Consider the following 25,385-nt stretch of genomic DNA (forward strand, 5'->3'; position numbering starts at 1 on the left):
GAAAAAGAAAAAGAAATATTTACAAAAATATTTACAAAAAATATTCTCGAATTTTTTTAAAAATATTTTCAAGTCTTTATTTTCAGTTATTATGAGGTGTAATTTACATTAGTGTAAATTTAGTGTAAGTACCTATTATGTGAGATCGAAAAAAACAAATAACAGGAACGAGCCGCGCACTGACGCAACGCTATAACAGGCGTGCTTTTAACCCGACCCACCATGAGCTCCCTGTGGCTCAGCAGAGTATTGGGCTACCATACTCGCGGCTCGGGTTCAAGTCCGCTCGAGGGCATCCGGGTATTTTACGCTACTAAGCGTCGCAGGAATTCAGGTAAGTGGTTTATAATATTCAATCCTTGCGTAATGTATGTTTCAAATATAATGAATGTGCAGTACTATGACAATAACGATCTCTGCCTGTACTTCCACATCTACTTGACAGAGTGCGTTGAGTATATAGAAGTAAATAGTGTCAGTGATCATTGATAGAGCGCGCATGGTATACAAATAGGTAAACATTCCGGTGAAATATTTTCGATAAAGTATTTTGAAAATATTTTTAAAATTTTCCTTGGAAATATTTTAAAAATATTTACATGGAGGTAACATGTAGCAATTTTGAAAATATTTTGACCATATTTAAAAAATAAGTACAAAGTAATGTCAAAAATATTTTAAAAATGTTTTAAAAATATTCGCGTGCTGACTGGGGCGCTTATGCGCCTTGTCCCCCAAGTTTCTCGTCACTCGGTAACGGTATTTTAGAGCCTCCACCGCTAAAGTATCCTTTAGAGAGGAATCAACTTGGTATATTTTCTGAAATTTTATGTTTTCAGTATGGTAAAATTATAAAGAATATTCATTAAAACTCACAACGAATTCCATACATTTGCTTTAATTGTGATAGATTTAACGTTAGCGGAAATTTTGAGACCTCACAACCGAGCAATGCCCTTTCTGCGCCCAGCACTTGTTTCTCTCCGCACATACGTGTTTGTACATATGAGCCAGATATTGCAGTTTCTAATAGCAAAATGTGGTCCAATTATAACACTCTGGTCACGAACAGTTCAGAACTGAGGGGCTTGGAAGACAGGAAAGATAAGTGCAGTTTTTGAAAAAATCTATAAAAAAAAATATCTAAAAAATAAAAAAAAAATAAAAAAAATAAAAAAAAATAAAAATATCCAAAAAAAAAAAAGAAAGGTTTTAAAAAATATCTATATTCATGGTTTCAATTAAAAGTAGTCATCAAATATAGTCTGTAAAAGATTTACTTTTGAAATTCAATTTTTAAGCATCAAAATCCTCTGTCTGTTCGGTTCCAAATTTTGAAATTTTAAACAAGTATTTCTTGAAATAGCAAAAATTGCACTTATCCCACTTCTGCTTCACACCCCGAAATTGACTTGAAGTATATACTATTCATTCTACGGAAAAGTGAATAACAATTATGAGGACTCTTACGAATATATCTTGAAATCAATTCTTTGATCCATTAAAAAATACACTCTCCCATAAAACCTACCAATCATTTTTAATTTTTTTGTATCAGCCGCGCGATAGGGATTTTGAATAAATTGAGTTACGTATGTCTGATTCAATTCAAAGTATTTTCAAGAATGGAAACTCCAATACGGAGATCAAGTGTGGCTGTTATGAGTCGCGAGATTGATTATAATATTACTAGGGGGCCCTGCCCCCTGACCGCTACGCGGCCCAACCCCCGGGAGGGCGCCTCGCGCCCTCAGGCCCGCTTCGCGGGCCCTTTACGCATATGTGTAGGCAAAAATGTTCTTCCATTTTAATACACCATTTTGTGTTTGAGTTGCATCGATTTCAAAATTTTTGACTTAACACTCAGATTTGTAAATGATGAGGAATACCTGGATGTACATAATTTCACAGTCCACTTACTGGAGAAATTTCCATTTATTATGTTATTTTTAAATACTTAATTTAAAAAAAAAAAAAAAAATCAGATTTCGACCGTTAATGAGTTAATAATATTTGGTCCGTCCCGACGCGACGCAGCGCCTGCCCTCTCACTTTGTATCTGCTGTTTATCTGCTGTAAATATTAATAGAAATTCAGCAATCAAGTAAATTGACCAATGCCACAAATCGAAGCCGGAAGAATGCAGGAAAAATTTAGTTAAACCTCATACCTTGGACTTTGAACCTTGAACCCTGAGCGATGCACCGTTCCTCAACTCTTCGAATGAGGAGCCCTTCACGAGCTTTTCCATTGTTTTATTGTTTATTCAAGTTACTCAGGTAGAATCCCACACCTTAATGTTTCTAGCAAAAAAGTAGGGTGAAAATGCCGACTTGACCGCAGTAAATTATCCAACAGCGTTGCATGATTGTGCCGAAAAATAGGAATTAAATTACAGCGTTGTATAGGGATTATTGTTCAATATGGCAACGCTGTAAAAAGAAAGTATTGCATGTTGCCCCTTCAATATGCGGGTTATGCAATCGTGTATGAATGCCCCTTCATTTTTCGGGTTATGCAATGGTGTATTTTTCAAGATGGCGCAGCAGCGTTGCCGAACGGGGCACGTAAATAAATGATTTATTTATTGGTGAAATTTTGCAACATTGCATTTTACAGTGTTGCCAGATGGGACAAGAAATTAGTTGATTTTTCCGTACAGTGTTGCCAGATTGTGCAAAAAATTCGGATTTTCGGACTTGTAAAATTTTTCAGTTTCGAGAGACCGTATCTTACCATATGTGTCGGTATCAGATACTGAAGATTAGGGTCTGATTCGGGAAATTAAAAAATTTTCGGAAAATTACCCTCCTCCGATCCGTAGCGGACCGATGTGATTCTTTTACACTATCGAAGATCGGAAAACTGTACTGACCGAATTTCGATACGACTTTTAGTTTTCGAGATTTCGGACTTGTAAAATTTTCGGCTTCGAAAGACCGTATCTTACAGTATGGGCCTGGTATCGGAGACTGTAGATTAGGGTCTGATTTGGTAATTGGATTTTCGGACTTGTAAAAATTTTCGATTTCGAAAGACCATATCCTACAGTATGGACCTGGTATCGGATACTGGAGAGTAGGGTCTGATTCCGGGAATTGGATTTTCGGACTTGTAAAAATTTTCGATTTCGAAAGACCATATCCTACAGTATGGACCTGGTATTGGATACTGGAGTGTAGGGTCTGATTCCGGAAATTGGAATTCCGGACTTGTAAAAATTTTCGATTTCGAAAGACCATATCCTACAGTATGGACCTGGTATCGGATACTGGAGAGTAGGGACTGATTCCGGAAATTGGATTTTCGGACTTGTAAAAATTTTCGATTTCGAAAGACCATATCCTACAGTATGGACCTGGTATCGGATACTGGAGATTAGGGTCTGATTCGGGAAATTAAAAAATTTTCGGAAAATTACCCTCCTCCGATCCGTAGCGGACCGATGTGATTCTTTTACACTATCGAAGATCGGAAAACTGTACATACCGAATTTTGATACGACTTTTAGTTTTCGAGATTTCGGACTTGTAAAATTTTGACGGCATCCACAATAGACCATATCCTACAGTATGGACCTGGTATCGGATACTGGAGAGTAGGGTCTGATTCCGGGAATTGGATTTTCGGACTTGTAAAAATTTTCGATTTTGAAAGTCCATATCCTACAGTATGGACCTGGTATCGGATACTGGAGAGTAGGGTCTGATTCGGGAAATTAAAAAAATTTCGGAAAATGACCCTCCTCCGATCCGTCCCGGACCGATGCGATTCTTTTCCATTATCGAAGATCGGAAAACTGTACATACCGAATTTTGATACGACTTTTAGTTTTCGAGAAAATCCAACTTTCACCTAAGTCGCATGCGTATCTTATATGTATATACGAGTTTTTACGCTTGCTCGAATAAATGGGTTGGTAGTTCACTCTTGACAGGTTGTATGTCCGATGGTAAAAACCACATCTATGATACATACCTATCTTATGTGTATACGCGGTTTTGTTCCTTACATTGTTTTCAGATTGTGCAAAATATTCGGATTTTCGGACTTGTAAAATTTTTGGGATCAATACACCATATCCTCCAGTATGGGTCTGGTATCGGAGACTGGTGAGTGTGCGCTTGGTGATTTGTATCCGAACCTTGTGTTTTGGAATAAGCAACTGGGATTGTATATTGCAATTTCAGTTTGATGGATCGAAAACCTGTAAAATTTTTGTAATCAATAGACCACAGCCTCCAGGATGGGACTGGTATCGGTGACTGGAGAGGAGGGTCTGATTCGGGATATTAAAACATTATCTAAGTCCTACGCTGGAAAATATTTTCGGAAAATTACCCTCCTCCGATCCGTAGCGGACCGATGCGATTCTTTTACACTGTGGAAGATCGGAAAACTGTACAGACCGAATTTTGATACGACTTTTAGTTTTCGCGAAAATCCAACTTTCACCTAAGTCGCATGTGTATCTTATATGTATATACGAGTTTTTTCATGCTTGTTTGAATAAATGGATTCTTGACTTTTAGTATTGATCGGTTATATGTCTGATGGTAAAAACACATCTATGATATATACCTATCTTATGTGTTTACGCGGTTTTCTTCGTGGCCTTCATAGATTGCGGTCCTCGCTCCGTCCCGAGTTCAAAATTCAACGTGAAATAGCTGTCTGTTCGTGGATCGCACAACGATGTGACGACTGGCTCTTAGTTTCTACGGATCAAGGGTATCAGAAAAAACTTAAAAATTGCGGGCAGCCCCCCTCGCGAACCGGATTGTTTAGGAAACTTCAGCACAAGCCTACGGGTCCTCACTCTATACATCCCGAAATCAATGTTCAACGTGAAATATCCGTTGGTTCATGGGTCGCAGAATAATCTGAGGACTCTAATTCACTTGTATGGATCAAGGGTGTCAGAAAAACTTAAAATTTCATTGCGGGTTCTTACCCAGCGGTCGTGATGCTTTAACTCCGTTTCCGTGCTGCGGTCCTCGATGGATGTGTCACGAGATGATCAATATTCAACGTGAAATATCTGTTGGTTCGTGGATAATCTTATGAATCTTATTCAGTTGTATGGAGTAAGCGGTATACTCGATGACTTCGATTATTTACCACAATTTCATATGAGAATGTCCATGGTTGATGATTTCGATACTATACCACAGATAGAAACGTAACATATCAATAATGGATGGTATTTGCTTAATATGTCGAAAACGGTGCGTCCTAGACGATTTTTGACGAAAACAATCCACTACATTTCGATTATAAATTCAATGAGAGCACTAGGAAGCCTCTAAAACAGTTAGGAAGCCCAAAATCAATCAATCAATAATTATCTTATTGGAATCCACCGTATTGCTTTCAGGGACGTGTCGTAACCCGCGATCTAACATTTAAGGTAGGGTAAAAGATCGATATTCAGGTCCAAATTACTTCACACTCGATTATTTTACCATAGTTTTAAATATAGTACCTATATAGTGAGAGTATAGATAAATGTGAAACTCCGAGAATCCATCAGGCCTTCACCGATGCCTCCGCGAATAAAGTCAGGGCCAGAAATACAACCAACCTATGAATTTCAATTACACAGAACAATTTTTACTAATACAATTGTTACGAACCATCGTTTATCAAGCACGTATTTGACTTAGTTTTTGCATAAATTTACTCATTTACTGCGGAAGAACGCTCATTTATGTACATTCTGAGCCATATTGGTTAGAATTTGAATCTACAGACTGGCAGTGAAATTTTGGGCGTTAGAAGTTGGTTAGAAGGGTGCGGCTGCACTTTTGGGTCCAAAACCCTAAGCGATCTGTCCATACTCTCGCTATAAAGGTACTCTAGTTTTAAATAGGAATACATCAGTATTCAATTATTTTGATAGTTTTTTAATAGGAAAACAGCGATGGTCAATTATTCCGATTCTTCACCGTAACATCAAATGGAAAAATCTAATCAGTTGATGATTGCGAATATTTACCGTGATGGACCACCAGACGAGTTTCTTAACCAAAATTTCACGTAAACCATGATGCGCTCACCGAAAATTACCGAAATATGATTCTTGAGATGTAAATTCAAACTACCGCTCATGAAAGCTCGCAATGCTCCGCGTGATTCACATCACACGCTAAACGTTATCACGATAGTTTCTGCGATATAAAAATCTTGACACTTTGGATCAGCTATAGCAAATTGTTTACAGTTTGAACAACACATGATGGGAAATGAATACTTATTGCTCGATTGAGAAGCTTGCTGAAAGCGTTGTAGTGCTCGATTTGATGGTCGTAGAGCTTTGAGCAGTTCAAATTCCCCGTAACCAATATGTGAAATGAAAACGTTAATATCTTCGTTAGGAGTTGGTTTCAGTAATTTAGTTGCGTGAATCGAGTTCTCCGTGAAGCTCTGGTTAAGAAACACGTATCAGAATGCTTAAATTCGCACCTTATCTAGTGGTCCATTTTAAATGGGAATGTAACAATACTCGATGATTTCGATTACTTACCACAACTTCACATGAGAATGTTAATGGTCGATGATTTCGATAGAAATAAAGGTAAAATATCAATAATCGATGGATTTTGCTCGATATCTGGAAAATGATGCGTCCTACACGATTTCTGACGGCAACACACCCGCTACTTTTCAAATATGAATGCAATGAGACCACCGGAAGCCTCCAAAAAATTTATCAAACCTAAAAGATGTTGAATTTCATTGCGGGAACCCCCCAGTTGCGAACAACGGTATTGAAAAAGCTCCAGTAGGTTCATTGCTTTACGGTCCCCGTCAAAATCAGAACTGAGAACTCAAAAGGGAACTGATGCATTTGATTATGAGTCAAAATCAGAACTTCATAAAGAACTTGAGATAAAGGTGACCGCAGAAGAGGATCATAACTCTAGTAAAGATAAAAAGGGTGATGCGAAGATCCATATAGAGATGGATAAAAAACCATGTTTTGAAGCCCCAAAATCGTGAGAATGATTTTTTTTTGGGTCAAGGAGTGATGTAAATGAACTTGATGAGTTTATTTTAAATGTACAATCCATTGACTGTGATGTACCCAAAACTTTTAATGAAGTTGAGAATAGAGCTGATAAAATTCAATGGCAGCAGGTCATTAAAGAGGAGCTTGACTTTCTCACATTCAACAATACTTGGAGTCTTGTACCAAAGCCTGAGGATAAAAATATTGTTGATTGTAAATGGATTTTTACAATTAAGAAGGATGAATTTGGGAAACCTAAAAAACATAAAGCGCGGGGTTAGTTGCTCGTGGCTTCAGTCAAAAAATAAGCTAAAGACTATGATGAAACTTTGACTCCTCTCGCTCGAATAGAATTCTGGTGGCTTTTACCAACCAATTTGATTTGCTAATTCACCAAACGGATGTAAAACAGCTTTTCTGAATGGAAATTTGAGAGAGAGGAAATTTATATGAGAATTGGGAACTGTACGAGGTCTGTCCGGAAAATATCGGTTGTTCACGTAGGCTGGAGTCGAAAATTAATTTTTTTTTGAATTCTCATAGTACTGTCACCTGATGGAAGCAACCTCATGGTTCCTCATATGAAAATTAAGTTATCTGGTAGCTTGGTGAGTTGCAAAAAGACTCATAAAAGGTCCTGACTACTTGCACAGCATGGTGTACATAATGATATGCACAAGACAGCTGATTTGTGCGCTGCAATAAGTATTTTATGCAAATATACAAGCAAGAACATTAAGATCTTGTGGCAGTACTTGAAAAGGGTATTACGATACCTATAAGGCTCAAAGAATTTGAAATTGACCTATACAAAGAAACTAATATTTACTGATATCTTGAGTGGTCACTGTGATTCTGATTGGGCAACAGATGAAAACGATAGAAAGAGCACGACAGGGGTCCTTATTTCAATTATTTGAAAACTGTACCATTTGTTGGAATACCAAAAGCAAAACTCTGTGGCTACCTCATCCACTGAATCAGAGTATATGGCGCTTTTTGAAGCTGTCAAGGAAGCTCTTTGATTGAAATCGTTTCTGAGTAGTATTAATATGACTGCAATAACTCCCATTTTAATTTATGAAGACAACACCGGTTACATAAGTATTGCAAAGAATCCAAGTAGTCACAAAAGATCAAAACACATGCATGTAAAGTATAATTTTTCTAGAGAACCGGTAGAAAAAGGGCTAAAAAATGTGAAATATGTTCCAACAGGTGATCAGCTAGCCGATTTACTGACCAAACCGTTATCCACCATAAAATTCAAGAAATTAAGACCAGGGCCGGATCTTCAAAATTAGCGAAATTAGAAATTAGCAAGTCAAAATGCAAGTGGACTCGTCAAAAAATCCAAGTGGACTCGTCAAAATAAGTCTCCTTTGAATATATCCTTCAGCGCTCTCTAAGTGTTTTCTTTGCTCTCCTCTATCGAGTTGAAACGTAAGCTAAGGAAACAGACAAAAGTCGCAGGGAAGATCAAAACACATAGATGTAAAGTATCATTTTCTAGAGAACAGGTAGAAAAAACTGCTAATAAATGTGAAATATGTTCCAACAGGTGGTCAGCTAGCCGATTTACTGACCAAACCGTTATCCACCATAAAATTCAAGAAATTAAGACCAGAGCTGGGTCTTCAAAATTAGTAAAATTAGAAATTAGCAAGTCAAAATTCAAGTGGACTCGTCAAAATAACTCTCCTTTGAATATATCCTTCAGCGCTCTCTAAGTGTTTACTTTGTTCTCCTCTATCGAGTTGAAACGTAAGCTAAGGAAACAGACAAAAGTCGCAGGGAGCTAAATCTGGACTTTAGGAGGATGCGGTATGTAGGATGCTGTGCTTCGCTAAAACTGTGGCCGGCGAGGTATCATTTTTCTAGACAACAGGTAGAAAAAGGGCTAATAAATGTGAAATATGTTCCAACAGGTGATCAGCTAGCCGATTTACTGACAAAACCGTTGTCCACCATAAAATTAAAGAATTTAAGACCAGGGCCGGATCTTCAAAATTAGCAAAATTAGAAATTAGCAAGTCAAAATTCAAGTGGACTCGTTAAAAATTCAAGTGGACTCGTCAAAATTCAATATCCTTCAACGCTCTCTAAGTTTTTTCTTTGATCTCCTCTATCGAGTTGAAACGGATCCTTTTCATCGGAAACGTAAGCTGAGGAAACAGACAAAAGTCGCATGCAGGGAGCTAAATCTGGACTTTAGGAGGATGCGGTATGTAGGATGCTGTGCTTCGTTAAAACCGCTTGCCTGCAATTATTCAGGACGTATTCACCAGACAAAGCGGCCCACAAACGTTGTAAAGTTTCCCTGGTCAATTTCTTCTATAATCGTTGTACCCCGAGGAATATATTCATGATGTCCAGGGTGCCATCCATTTTGAGGACTGTGCTTTTGTCTCAGGGTCGTATCCGTAGATCCAAGACTCATTTTTCCTCATTTGAAGGAAAAATGTATAATGAATCTTCACCCTCGGTTATTTTACGAAAAAAATGAAAGGAAACGCGAGCATGGCACTTGACACGGATATTTTGATCAGTTCTTTCTAATAAAAAGGAGAATAAAGTACAGGCCATTAAAATCTCAATTAATAAAACAATTTTCGATATTTTCCGGACAGACCTCGTACAGTTCCCAATCTCTTTTCAGTATTGTTTTGAGTAGAAAAGTTTCATTGCGGGTCGCCCGAACGGGAGTGGAAGATGAACCGACTTATGTATGCAATTCCCAAAAGACTTGGTAAAATCTTTCTGTGAATACATGGAACCCAACCGCATCGGAAGTGTCTCTGGAGCTGAGTTTGAGATGGAGTAACAACGTGTCTGGAAAAGGAAGCGGACAAACGCGGATGTTTTCTAAACGTGTTTGCGTTTTCCAAACGTGTTTGCGTTTTCTAAACGTGTTTGCGTTTTTTAAACGTGTTTGCGTTTTCTAAACGTGTTTGCGTTTTTTAAACGTGTTTGCGTTTTCTAAACGTGTTTGCGTTTTCCAAACGTGTTTGCGTTTTCTAAACGTGTTTGCGTTTTCTAAACGTGTTTGCGTTTTTAAACGTGTTTGCGTTTTCTAAACGTGTTTGCGTTTTCTAAACGTGTTTGCGTTTTCCAAACGTGTTTGCGTTTTCTAAACGTGTTTGCGTTTTCTAAACGTGTTTGCGTTTTCTAAACGTGTTTGCGTTTTCTAAACGTGTTTGCGTTTTCTAAACGTGTTTGCGTTTTCTAAACGTGTTTGCGATTTCTAAACGTGGTTGCGTTTTCTGAACGCGGACGTTTTTTAAACGCGTACGTTTTCTAAGAGGCGGACGTTTTCAATATGGATAATAACTATGTAAAATTCATTTGTTCCTTTCTATTAAAAAAAAAAAAATCAATATATATTTCCTATAACAAACCCTACTATTGAAGTATATCAAATCTAAAAGAAAAATACAGTGTCCCAACTTAGGAATTTACTGTCGGTTCATCTTCCACTCCCGTTCGGGCGACCCGCAATGAAACTTTTCTACTCAAAACAATACTGAAAAGAGATTGGGAACTGTACGAGGTCTGTCCGGAAAATATCGAAAATTGTTTTATTAATTGAGATTTTAATGGCCTGTACTTTATTCTCCTTTTTATTAGAAAGAACTGATCAAAATATCCGTGTCAAGTGCCATGCTCGCGTTTCCTTTCATTTTTTTCGTAAAATAACCGAGGGTGAAGATTCATTATACATTTTTCCTTCAAATGAGGAAAAATGAGTCTTGGATCTACGGATACGACCCTGAGACAAAAGCACAGTCCTCAAAATGGATGGCACCCTGGACATCATGAATATATTCCTCGGGGTACAACGATTATAGAAGAAATTGACCAGGGAAACTTTACAACGTTTGTGGGCCGCTTTGTCTGGTGAATACGTCCTGAATAATTGCAGGCAAGCGGTTTTAACGAAGCACAGCATCCTACATACCGCATCCTCCTAAAGTCCAGATTTAGCTCCCTGCATGCGACTTTTGTCTGTTTCCTCAGCTTACGTTTCCGATGAAAAGGATCCGTTTCAACTCGATAGAGGAGATCAAAGAAAAAACTTAGAGAGCGTTGAAGGATATTGAATTTTGACGAGTCCACTTGAATTTTTAACGAGTCCACTTGAATTTTGACTTGCTAATTTCTAATTTTGCTAATTTTGAAGATCCGGCCCTGGTCTTAAATTCTTTAATTTTATGGTGGACAACGGTTTTGTCAGTAAATCGGCTAGCTGATCACCTGTTGGAACATATTTCACATTTATTAGCCCTTTTTCTACCTGTTGTCTAGAAAAATGATACCTCGCCGGCCACAGTTTTAGCGAAGCACAGCATCCTACATACCGCATCCTCCTAAAGTCCAGATTTAGCTCCCTGCGACTTTTGTCTGTTTCCTTAGCTTACGTTTCAACTCGATAGAGGAGAACAAAGTAAACACTTAGAGAGCGCTGAAGGATATATTCAAAGGAGAGTTATTTTGACGAGTCCACTTGAATTTTGACTTGCTAATTTCTAATTTTACTAATTTTGAAGACCCAGCTCTGGTCTTAATTTCTTGAATTTTATGGTGGATAACGGTTTGGTCAGTAAATCGGCTAGCTGACCACCTGTTGGAACATATTTCACATTTATTAGCAGTTTTTTCTACCTGTTCTCTAGAAAATGATACTTTACATCTATGTGTTTTGATCTTCCCTGCGACTTTTGTCTGTTTCCTTAGCTTACGTTTCAACTCGATAGAGGAGAGCAAAGAAAACACTTAGAGAGCGCTGAAGGATATATTCAAAGGAGACTTATTTTGACGAGTCCACTTGGATTTTTTGACGAGTCCACTTGCATTTTGACTTGCTAATTTCTAATTTCGCTAATTTTGAAGATCCGGCCCTGGTCTTAATTTCTTGAATTTTATGGTGGATAACGGTTTGGTCAGTAAATCGGCTAGCTGATCACCTGTTGGAACATATTTCACATTTTTTAGCCCTTTTTCTACCGGTTCTCTAGAAAAATTATACTTTACATGCATGTGTTTTGATCTTTTGTGACTACTTGGATTCTTTGCAATACTTATGTAACCGGTGTTGTCTTCATAAATTAAAATGGGAGTTATTGCAGTCATATTAATACTACTCAGAAACGATTTCAATCAAAGAGCTTCCTTGACAGCTTCAAAAAGCGCCATATACTCTGATTCAGTGGATGAGGTAGCCACAGAGTTTTGCTTTTGGTATTCCAACAAATGGTACAGTTTTCAAATAATTGAAATAAGGACCCCTGTCGTGCTCTTTCTATCGTTTTCATCTGTTGCCCAATCAGAATCACAGTGACCACTCAAGATATCAGTAAATATTAGTTTCTTTGTATAGGTCAATTTCAAATTCTTTGAGCCTTATAGGTATCGTAATACCCTTTTCAAGTACTGCCACAAGATCTTAATGTTCTTGCTTGTATATTTGCATAAAATACTTATTGCAGCGCACAAATCAGCTGTCTTGTGCATATCATTATGTACACCATGCTGTGCAAGTAGTCAGGACCTTTTATGAGTCTTTTTGCAACTCACCAAGCTACCAGATAACTTAATTTTCATATGAGGAACCATGAGGTTGCTTCCATCAGGTGACAGTACTATGAGAATTCAAAAAAAAATTAATTTTCGACTCCAGCCTACGTGAACAACCGATATTTTCCGGACAGACCTCGTACAGTTCCCAATTCTCATATAAATTTCCTCTCTCTCAAATTTCCATTCAGAAAAGCTGTTTTACATCCGTTTGGTGAATTAGCAAATCAAATTGGTTGGTAAAAGCCACCAGAATTCTATTCGAGCGAGAGGAGTCAAAGTTTCATCATAGTCTTTAGCTTATTTTTTGACTGAAGCCACGAGCAACTAACCCCGCGCTTTATGTTTTTTAGGTTTCCCAAATTCATCCTTCTTAATTGTAAAAATCCATTTACAATCAACAATATTTTTATCCTCAGGCTTTGGTACAAGACTCCAAGTATTGTTGAATGTGAGAAAGTCAAGCTCCTCTTTAATGACCTGCTGCCATTGAATTTTATCAGCTCTATTCTCAACTTCATTAAAAGTTTTGGGTACATCACAGTCAATGGATTGTACATTTAAAATAAACTCATCAAGTTCATTTACATCACTCCTTGACCCAAAAAAAAATCATTCTCACGATTTTGGGGCTTCAAAACATGGTTTTTTATCCATCTCTATATGGATCTTCGCATCACCCTTTTTATCTTTACTAGAGTTATGATCCTCTTCTGCGGTCACCTTTATCTCAAGTTCTTTATGAAGTTCTGATTTTGACTCATAATCAAATGCATCAGTTCCCTTTTGAGTTCTCAGTTCTGATTTTGACGGGGACCGTAAAGCAATGAACCTACTGGAGCTTTTTCAATACCGTTGTTCGCAACTGGGGGGTTCCCGCAATGAAATTCAACATCTTTTAGGTTTGATAAATTTTTTGGAGGCTTCCGGTGGTCTCATTGCATTCATATTTGAAAAGTAGCGGGTGTGTTGCCGTCAGAAATCGTGTAGGACGCATCATTTTCCAGATATCGAGCAAAATCCATCGATTATTGATATTTTACCTTTATTTCTATCGAAATCATCGACCATTAACATTCTCATGTGAAGTTGTGGTAAGTAATCGAAATCATCGAGTATTGTTACATTCCCATTTAAAATGGACCACTAGATAAGGTGCGAATTTAAGCATTCTGATACGTGTTTCTTAACCAGAGCTTCACGGAGAACTCGATTCACGCAACTAAATTACTGAAACCAACTCCTAACGAAGATATTAACGTTTTCATTTCACATATTGGTTACGGGGAATTTGAACTGCTCAAAGCTCTACGACCATCAAATCGAGCACTACAACGCTTTCAGCAAGCTTCTCAATCGAGCAATAAGTATTCATTTCCCATCATGTGTTGTTCAAACTGTAAACAATTTGCTATAGCTGATCCAAAGTGTCAAGATTTTTATATCGCAGAAACTATCGTGATAACGTTTAGCGTGTGATGTGAATCACGCGGAGCATTGCGAGCTTTCATGAGCGGTAGTTTGAATTTACATCTCAAGAATCATATTTCGGTAATTTTCGGTGAGCGCATCATGGTTTACGTGAAATTTTGGTTAAGAAACTCGTCTGGTGGTCCATCACGGTAAATATTCGCAATCATCAACTGATTAGATTTTTCCATTTGATGTTACGGTGAAGAATCGGAATAATTGACCATCGCTGTTTTCCTATTAAAAAACTATCAAAATAATTGAATACTGATGTATTCCTATTTAAAACTAGAGTACCTTTATAGCGAGAGTATGGACAGATCGCTTAGGGTTTTGGACCCAAAAGTGCAGCCGCACCCTTCTAACCAACTTCTAACGCCCAAAATTTCACTGCCAGTCTGTAGATTCAAATTCTAACCAATATGGCTCAGAATGTACATAAATGAGCGTTCTTCCGCAGTAAATGAGTAAATTTATGCAAAAACTAAGTCAAATACGTGCTTGATAAACGATGGTTCGTAACAATTGTATTAGTAAAAATTGTTCTGTGTAATTGAAATTCATAGGTTGGTTGTATTTCTGGCCCTGACTTTATTCGCGGAGGCATCGGTGAAGGCCTGATGGATTCTCGGAGTTTCACATTTATCTATACTCTCACTATATAGGTACTATATTTAAAACTATGGTAAAATAATCGAGTGTGAAGTAATTTGGACCTGAATATCGATCTTTTACCCTACCTTAAATGTTAGATCGCGGGTTACGACACGTCCCTGAAAGCAATACGGTGGATTCCAATAAGATAATTATTGATTGATTGATTTTGGGCTTCCTAACTGTTTTAGAGGCTTCCTAGTGCTCTCATTGAATTTATAATCGAAATGTAGTGGATTGTTTTCGTCAAAAATCGTCTAGGACGCACCGTTTTCGACATATTAAGCAAATACCATCCATTATTGATATGTTACGTTTCTATCTGTGGTATAGTATCGAAATCATCAACCATGGACATTCTCATATGAAATTGTGGTAAATAATCGAAGTCATCGAGTATACCGCTTACTCCATACAACTGAATAAGATTCATAAGATTATCCACGAACCAACAGATATTTCACGTTGAATATTGATCATCTCGTGACACATCCATCGAGGACCGCAGCACGGAAACGGAGTTAAAGCATCACGACCGCTGGGTAAGAACCCGCAATGAAATTTTAAGTTTTTCTGACACCCTTGATCCATACAAGTGAATTAGAGTCCTCAGATTATTCTGCGACCCATGAACCAACGGATATTTCACGTTGAACATTGATTTCGGGATGTATAGAGTGAGGACCCGTAGGCTTGTGCTGAAGTTTCCTAAACAATCCGGTTCGCGAGGGGGGCTGCCCGCAATTTTTAAGTTTTTTCTGATACCCTTGATCCGTAGAAACTAAGAGCCAGTCGTCACATCGTTGTGCGATCCACGAACAGACAGCTATTTCACGTTGAATTTTGAACTCGGGACGGAGCGAGGACCGCAATCTATGAAGGCCACGAAGAAAACCGCGTAAACACATAAGATAGGTATATATCATAGATGTGTTTTTACCATCAGACATATAACCGATCAATACTAAAAGTCAAGAATCCATTTATTCAAACAAGCATGAAAAAACTCGTATATACATATAAGATACACATGCGACTTAGGTGAAAGTTGGATTTTCGCGAAAACTAAAAGTCGTATCAAAATTCGGTCTGTACAGTTTTCCGATCTTCCACAGTGTAAAAGAATCGCATCGGTCCGCTACGGATCGGAGGAGGGTAATTTTCCGAAAATATTTTCCAGCGTAGGACTTAGATAATGTTTTAATATCCCGAATCAGACCCTCCTCTCCAGTCACCGATACCAGTCCCATCCTGGAGGCTGTGGTCTATTGATTACAAAAATTTTACAGGTTTTCGATCCATCAAACTGAAATTGCAATATACAATCCCAGTTGCTTATTCCAAAACACAAGGTTCGGATACAAATCACCAAGCGCACACTCACCAGTCTCCGATACCAGACCCATACTGGAGGATATGGTGTATTGATCCCAAAAATTTTACAAGTCCGAAAATCCGAATATTTTGCACAATCTGAAAACAATGTAAGGAACAAAACCGCGTATACACATAAGATAGGTATGTATCATAGATGTGGTTTTTACCATCGGACATACAACCTGTCAAGAGTGAACTACCAACCCATTTATTCGAGCAAGCGTAAAAACTCGTATATACATATAAGATACGCATGCGACTTAGGTGAAAGTTGGATTTTCTCGAAAACTAAAAGTCGTATCAAAATTCGGTATGTACAGTTTTCCGATCTTCGATAATGGAAAAGAATCGCATCGGTCCGGGACGGATCGGAGGAGGGTCATTTTCCGAAATTTTTTTAATTTCCCGAATCAGACCCTACTCTCCAGTATCCGATACCAGGTCCATACTGTAGGATATGGACTTTCAAAATCGAAAATTTTTACAAGTCCGAAAATCCAATTCCCGGAATCAGACCCTACTCTCCAGTATCCGATACCAGGTCCATACTGTAGGATATGGTCTATTGTGGATGCCGTCAAAATTTTACAAGTCCGAAATCTCGAAAACTAAAAGTCGTATCAAAATTCGGTATGTACAGTTTTCCGATCTTCGATAGTGTAAAAGAATCACATCGGTCCGCTACGGATCGGAGGAGGGTAATTTTCCGAAAATTTTTTAATTTCCCGAATCAGACCCTAATCTCCAGTATCCGATACCAGGTCCATACTGTAGGATATGGTCTTTCGAAATCGAAAATTTTTACAAGTCCGAAAATCCAATTTCCGGAATCAGTCCCTACTCTCCAGTATCCGATACCAGGTCCATACTGTAGGATATGGTCTTTCGAAATCGAAAATTTTTACAAGTCCGGAATTCCAATTTCCGGAATCAGACCCTACACTCCAGTATCCAATACCAGGTCCATACTGTAGGATATGGTCTTTCGAAATCGAAAATTTTTACAAGTCCGAAAATCCAATTCCCGGAATCAGACCCTACTCTCCAGTATCCGATACCAGGTCCATACTGTAGGATATGGTCTTTCGAAATCGAAAATTTTTACAAGTCCGAAAATCCAATTACCAAATCAGACCCTAATCTACAGTCTCCGATACCAGGCCCATACTGTAAGATACGGTCTTTCGAAGCCGAAAATTTTACAAGTCCGAAATCTCGAAAACTAAAAGTCGTATCGAAATTCGGTCAGTACAGTTTTCCGATCTTCGATAGTGTAAAAGAATCACATCGGTCCGCTACGGATCGGAGGAGGGTAATTTTCCGAAAATTTTTTAATTTCCCGAATCAGACCCTAATCTTCAGTATCTGATACCGACACATATGGTAAGATACGGTCTCTCGAAACTGAAAAATTTTACAAGTCCGAAAATCCGAATTTTTTTGCACAATCTGGCAACACTGTACGGAAAAATCAACTAATTTCTTGTCCCATCTGGCAACACTGTAAAATGCAATGTTGCAAAATTTCACCAATAAATAAATCATTTATTTACGTGCCCCGTTCGGCAACGCTGCTGCGCCATCTTGAAAAATACACCATTGCATAACCCGAAAAATGAAGGGGCATTCATACACGATTGCATAACCCGCATATTGAAGGGGCAACATGCAATACTTTCTTTTTACAGCGTTGCCATATTGAACAATAACCCCTATACAACGCTGTAATTTAATTCCTATTTTTCGGCACAATCATGCAACGCTGTTGGATAATTTACTGCGGTCAAGTCGGCATTTTCACCCTACTCAAAAACGACATATCTCTCAAGCTATTAACATTGGACTTAAGTGATATGAGCTTTAAAAGCTCTACAACATTAAAAGTTCGGGGTTTCATAATTTTTTGCACATCTACATCTACTACAGATGACATACATGTAAAGATCATCCTTATCGGTCCGGCAGTTCGTCAGAAATAGTGCTTCCAAGATTTTGCTTGTAGCTGTATAATATAGATGTGCTTCGCAAATCGAAAAGGACGAACTTCGGCAGTAATGTGGGCAGTGGATCATGCTTGAATTTACAGCAGTGCCAAACTATGAGCGAAATTCTATTTTTGGCAATTGATAAATACGTGGAGATTATCTATCTAAATTTGTACGAGGCAGATAAAGGAAAATATTAAATTAGCAATAATGGTTATTTTTAGCTTAAAATATGATAGATTCGAAAGTAAATTAAGGAAAGGAGTTTACTCGCCTCGGAATGTCTACAATCTCTGTCTTTCTTAAAGGAGATAACTTCATTATCATTTGTATTTCTAAACACTTAAGTAGGGACTAAAATCTTTTGATCAATATGAGTATTAGATAGATATTTTACAAATTATTACAATTTTACAACAGTGGGAAACAAGGAGAATGTAAAAGCAGCCCGAAACGGAACTGACAATTTAAAACACAGGAAAATGCGGAAAAGGCTAAAATACAAAATACAAAGGCAGGACGTTTCGGTACCTTACGGCACCATTATCAACTGCTAAAATACAATTAAAAATAAAAAAGAAATTAAAATAAAAACCAGCAAACGGCGTTACATGGTGAAATTGGTAAATGAGACTGCCTCATTTACCAATTTCACCATGTAACGCCGTTTGCTGGTTTTTATTTTAATTTCTTTTTTATTTTTAATTCTAGCAGTTGAAAATGGTGCCGTAAGGTACTGAAACACCCTGCCTTTGTATTTTGTATTTTAGCCTTGTTTCCGCATTTTCCTGTGTCTTCGATTGATTTTATAACATTTACATTTGTTTATAACTTGTTTTAGAGGGTAGAGGGAGGATTTTAGAGATATATAAAAGGGTCATTGTAGAACGTAACCGCACTTCTGAATTTATGGAGTCAAATTTCCATCACTCATGGTCAAGATTGCACTGTTTGAAACTGTCCAAACCGCTAGATTTTTTATTTTTTATTTTTCATGTTTTTGTTAAATGAATATTCGATTTAGATCTTGACCAGGTTCAACGGAAATTGTTAAGAAACTTGCTCTTGTTCACTTATTAAGAACAAGATACCGCTTTTACATTTCTGAGGCAGCATATTTTATCGTGGTGTAACAAAGTATATGTCCTAAAAATGTTTTCCCATGAGATCGAGGATTTTTTGCAAGTATGAATGGATGCTTTCTGCAATTCTGCATGGACGTTATTTTCATCAGGGATTATAAAAACGTGCATAAATCTGAGAATGCACAACTTATGACAGAAGTTTTAGGCTGATTTAGATTGATTTTAAGTGATTAGATTTTAAGTGTCGTGGTTAAAATTGTTGTACTCTTTTTGTTCCAGGTGATTATACAGCTTCCAACACAATTCAAAAAGAATCAATCTCAGAAGCATGTCTCGGGTGTATCTGTGAGGCAATTTCAGGCTGTAACAGCACTCTTCAATGTGACGGAGATACTTGTGGGCTGTTCAGAATAACGTGGGCCTACTACGCCGATGCCGGCAAACCTGTCCTCCCTGGAGATAATCCTGCTGCTCCTGACGGTGAGTCAAATAATAATCAGGTAGTCGTGTCGGGAATCCCAAATCCAATTTATTCATGAGTCAAACATGTAAAGCAGTTCGAGAGAAAAATGATATTAATAAAAATTAGACACTTCCTTTTTACATGAAGAATCACATACAAGTATTCAAAACTGCCGTGCTAAGAAAAAATTCGTTTGACTCTTCAAATTTTGCCAAGATCCTACCGATAAAATGTTCATTTTTGAGAGGGGCCATGAATATCTTATTCGATAATATGAAATCATAAAAGTATTATGATGCCCAAGGCGCGAAGGGCCTCGAACGTGAAGCGGTCAGGGAGCGTAAACCTCCTGGTCTGTAGAAATTTACATACACCTTGAGAAGAATTTTCTATAAATTTTTCTGGAAAGTTCCCAGTGAGAAAAATTTGAAGTTTCACATTTTATCGCAAGGTATTGCCAACGCCCAAGCGTACTTTACACGCTACTTTTTTGATGATGCAGCAGAGTATTTCTGTGTCAAACCCATCAGGCAAATTAGACCCTTACAATAAAATAAGATTGTGCAAGTCTGAAGCGTGTTAGTGAAAATGCAACACTCAAAAAAAGCTCCGGCCGTGGAGGCCAGGAGCAGCGGACCTGGAGCACGGACTGGATGGGCTATATGGCACTACCGTTCGCCTACGCGCCTGACGGCCGGAGTGCTACGTGCGGGGACGATGCGGATTGCTACGGACATGAAAACCGTAAGTCGCGGCCTCGAGCGGCATAGGCAGCTTGCGCTCTCCGCGCTACTTACGGGCTGGACGGCCGGAGCTCTGCGCGCCGACGCTGTCCGCGACGTGGTGGATTTTTTCGGAACTACAGCTGAAAATTCACCATTAAAGTACATAGAAAAGAAAAACTTTCCAGCAAAGTTTTAAACATTGAGTGAATTATCTTGTGTCAATTTCTGAACAAGATTTTTTTTCTTTCCTTCTTTTTAAAATAGGTATATATTTCTTTGTTGATAGTTCATAACAATTTAGTTTCAGGAAAGTTATGGATAATTCACTGTCTAAGAAAGAAAAAGAGCATATGAACGTTAGCTTGTTGATCATGTTTCAGATATCAAGAGAGATTTGAACTCATTGGCTGATAGTTCAGCAAGTCAATTTGAGAAAAGAGATGAATCTTAGAGAAGAGATGATGCTTATTGAGAAAGAAAATCAGCATATGAATGTTAGCTTATTCATCGTGTAGAGATATCAAGAGAAATTTTCAAAAACCTAACTTTAATGTTGCGAGCCTTCCTAGAAATAAATAAAGCACTGGGGAAGCACTGGAAGGAACAAATGTAGATAGATCAAAAATTCTTGCTACCTATTTTAAATGTAGAACAGACTGCCCAAGGTATGATAAATTGCTAAAACTCATTGCAGCGAAAAATGTAAATTGAAAAATAATTTTTATCACTTGGCAGCCCGTTCTCAATAAATGTAATTACTTTCACTCAATGAGAATTCAGCATTTGTCAAAAACAAAACCTGGTTCATCCCTCAATAAAAAATACGAATGCAAAGTAGGAAATCACCTAAATGATTAACAAAGGAAAACCACAGGCGTAGTTCTGGGTACTTACAGATTTTTACTCCTTAAGACTAGAAGAGCTTCAGAATCTTGAAAATGAGGTTGAGAATATTTCAAAGTGTAAATTCAGTAGTAAAAGTTGACAAAACTTCAAGATATAACTCTCCGCAATAACTACCGGATACAATTTCCACAAAATATTAGCGAAGAAATATACCACCGAAAATTGTCACACTTGTTAAAATTGTAGATCTTCCCTTCAGCAAACTGAAGCGCGATTCACACAAAATGTTACCACTATTACAGTACACTGAGCTCCCTAGAATTGGGATATGGAATTAGAGAGATTATTCACAGCAACAATGTTTGCACTGGCTCTTATCGGATAATCAACGCAGGCAAGATTGGCTTATAGCTTCCGCTGGCGGACAGCTATTTTGGCAACAGAGAAGGGAGGTGTTGGATGTCGGAGAGTGAAATACTACCTACTCTCAATTGAAAACATTTAAGTATAAGCCAGAGATTAGATTGAAATGGAATAAAAAATCAATCCGATCTTATGAGCAAGCAAAGGTGGCACAATGAAGTTGCAATCGGTAAATAGACATTCTCGTGTCTACATTATCAGTATTTTAGTGTGGCGGTAATTTACTCTGTGGGAAGATGCGTGGCAGGTAATTGATTGCTTTTCTTTGATTTAAGTTCTTTCCCTTAGTAGGGGGAAAATAAGTGAATTGCAAACGAACTTACAGGAGGAGAGGATATGAGCTCAGTGCGTAGGTAAAACTGACAATTTTCACTTAACTCTCGTCGCATTTCCGAAAGTATTTGACAAGCGTTATCACACAGAACTTCAGAATCAATCGTGCACCGCACAGAATCAAGAAAATATATCGAAAACCTCCAAAATTAAACGAAAAACGAACACACGTAATGAGCAATGACCAACAATGACAAGCAATTTACTAGATTCTAACCTCAATAAACAACGCTGAGTGGTGGCTGCGATCGCTCCCGAAAATGTTCAAGGGTGGCGGCAACTTTAAATTCACGCACTGAATAACATTGACGTAAAATATTATAATTTTCTGCGAATATACACGTAGCCGTCTCAATTTTAATCTGATGGTGACGCCATTTTCCGAAAACTGAATCTCACCTCACTGCCAACGGCCGTGGAAGCGGTTATGGTTCCGATCCTGAAACCCGTAACTTACGCTCGGCTCCTAGCCGGTCTTACGGCCACGAAGGCCGCGCGCGCTCCACGGGACATCGGCCGCGGCGTCCGGTACCAGCTGGCTGGCGGCGCGTTAACACCGGGATCACCAGTGTCCAGAGCAACCGGGTCACAGGGCCGTAGTTTTTTTTTTGAGTGAAGGAAAATTACGGAGGATGCATTGTGACGTGGCTAGGTATGCCGAAAATGCTTGCAGAGTGAATCGCACTTTTTCCTTGATTAGAGAAACGGCTAATGGTGGAGGCTAATACTGCCGTGCTACGGGAAAAGGGAAAACGCCATATGAACATTCGAAAGTTGCCAAATTACCTTCGATAAAACATCAAATATATTGGATTAAATTGCGTACAAAATTGTCTGAAAATTTTGGGGAAAAAATATTCCCAAATTTCCCAGTAATTTCGATTTTTATCGGAGGAAACCTGGCAACGTCTTTAGGCTTAAACGGCGTTCTTCCATTAGCACGGCAGAATAGTGGTGACACGAGAGAAGGTTTCCTTTATATCGAATTGGACCAACACAAGGTCAAGGACATAACTTCTCACAAGATCACGGATCGAAGTAAATCGATCTATCGATTGTCAAAGCCAAAATGTACATTTCCATTTCATGGTTTGAAAATCTTCGATTATATTTTACCTTTTTGACGGAAAACTAACTTGTAGGTCTGTCAACAGTAGCAGCGCGTGGACTGAAACCCGGGGGGGGGGGGGATCAAATTCGATAGTGAAACTACAGGAATGCGTATCTCAGTGTGCGGCATGGTAGACTTTATATCATAATTTATTTTCTTTACGAAAAACTGCAGAACGACGTTTTTCTTAAAATTTCAGTGATTTTTCTTCTCTTTCCAAAGAATATTGCGTGAGAATTTCAAGGTGTGATGTTGGTTCGGTTTCCTTATAGAAAATAAAATAGGAGCGGATATTTCAAAACATTGCAACCAAGATACTCATTTTTTACAAAATCACCGTCAATTTGATCAAACAAGAGGGGTTGTGGCGGTCTTCTCCCTGGTCAACAAATTTTGAAAATTAGGTATCCTCAGAACGCAATTTTTCTGTTTCTACAGTACAATATCACATTTCTCTTAAAGCAAAAAAATTCAATTTAAGGGCACTCCCCCCCCCCCCCGCCCATTACACTCGCAGCTATTCTCGAACAGAAAACATAGCCTGACCGAGGGAGTGTGGAATGTCTTCGCGACGAGGACATACGGCAACTATGGACGGATATTTTACGAATTTCATTGTCGGTTTGGAATCTGGGCACACATAATTTTCCTCTCCTCGTCCTATGTTTGGTGCCAATTATGCTAAGCGACTTACTGACCGGATAGCTCATACATCAGCTGGATGCGAAAACGAACGAGCCCTTTCCCTCTTGCACGGGGTCAACAGTCTGAATACATCGGTAGCCTCGGGAAGCAAACAACTCTCAACACAAAGAAAACGAATCGGGAATCGAGCAATGGCGTGCGATATATCGATTGATCTGTCAATCGAACCCATGGCAAAAGATCGATAAACAGAATGTTAACAACGAACACCTTAATAATCGATTCTTTACCATAGCTTCAAATGGGGAAATATCGATTATCGATCATTCATGCTTCGCCACTGGTAATCGAGGGACCGCAACTCAAGACATATTTAATGTCACTGAATCAAGAACAGTCAATTTTGGAGACTCCGCACTATCAGGTCTCGATACACGATCAAATTCCCGAACTAATTACCATCAAAATGTCAGGTGTCAACAGTCTTTAAATCATTACTTTGCTTAATTTTAAAATAAAAACTTGGCAGAAATGTTTCGTGCGGCAGGAAAATATGAATGGTGGCACGCCATTCTGCTCAAAATTTGACGACCCGTCCAATTTTGATCAAAGAGGACTGCTGCATGGTTACCATCAGTCATCAACTTGCTCAGAATTGGTTCGGAATTTGATCGCGTATCCAGACCTAAAAAATCTCAGTCATTTAATCGAATGAGGCAAAGGTTGAATTCGGAGATCAACGCTACCTACTCCTCATCTAATGATGCTTGATGAGCAAAAAATCAAATAAAATTCGCCTTATTATGAATCATGGAAGTCGGGGTGAGTACATTTCTAGACGCGTTCCTGCTAATTAGGTTCGGATTACACTGGGGCCAAATTTTGGTGTTCCCTCCTCCGCACTTAAATTCGTACATACTTAGGACGTGTTTCAACTGCACCTAATTCCAGATTTGCGCTTCTGACTGGCTGGTAGCGCGGTTTGGACTCATCGATGGATGTTGCACCTACATGTGAAAGACGGGGTTTTGGATTTTTTTAGCCATCGTGCGTGAAAAGTTCAGCTTAAAGCTGACGTCTCATTACAGAAGGAAAAAGCTCACACACAAGCACAATTTTCCCTCAAAGTGGTACGCTGTTCGGAGCAACACTAGTGACGTCCATAACTTTTTACGCACGTTGGCTAAAAAAATCCAACATCCCGTCTTACGACCCGTGCGTTTACCGCGATCAGTTTGTGTACACGTGAAAGAGTGAACAAAATACGATTCCTGTACCAATTGCTCAACTCTTTGATTATCAGTCATCGTTTAGCATTTGAGTGTTGACTTCCGAGAGTGATTTATACGCTATGGGGAGAAAAATGGGATCTCTAAAATATACCAGCCGCGGAGGGCGCGCGAAGTGACCCACATTCCTGTCACTATCACTTTGATTACATTTAAGAAAGTTTCAGAAACAAATGTCACGTCGTCTTGCAACATTCTTCTAAAAGTCTAATGAATATTCTTGAAAGCTCACGAAAGGACACGGCAAGGGCATCAATTTAATTGCGCATCACCTGGAGAAAATTAAATACTTCGAAAAATTCGGGAAAAGCTATTGTCAGACGTGAAACTTTACGAGAGTCCAACAACATTCTACAAAATTCCGAAAAGGATTAATGAGAGTCATCGTTTTAC

At 38.4% G+C, this 25,385-nt stretch overlaps 1 protein-coding gene across 1 annotated transcript in view; it reads left to right on the plus strand.

Annotated features, from left to right (window-relative positions):
- Positions 1 to 25,385, plus strand: part of LOC109040599 (uncharacterized) — a 54,733-nt gene that overhangs the window by 13,438 nt on the left and 15,910 nt on the right. The window contains exon 2 of the mRNA XM_072302119.1: positions 19,437 to 19,637. Coding sequence (XP_072158220.1) covers positions 19,437 to 19,637 — 201 coding nt within the window. The remainder of the gene's footprint in view (positions 1 to 19,436; positions 19,638 to 25,385) is intronic.

Source organism: Bemisia tabaci, chromosome 7 (assembly GCF_918797505.1).
Source record: "Bemisia tabaci chromosome 7, PGI_BMITA_v3".
Lineage (NCBI taxonomy): Eukaryota > Metazoa > Arthropoda > Insecta > Hemiptera > Aleyrodidae > Bemisia > Bemisia tabaci.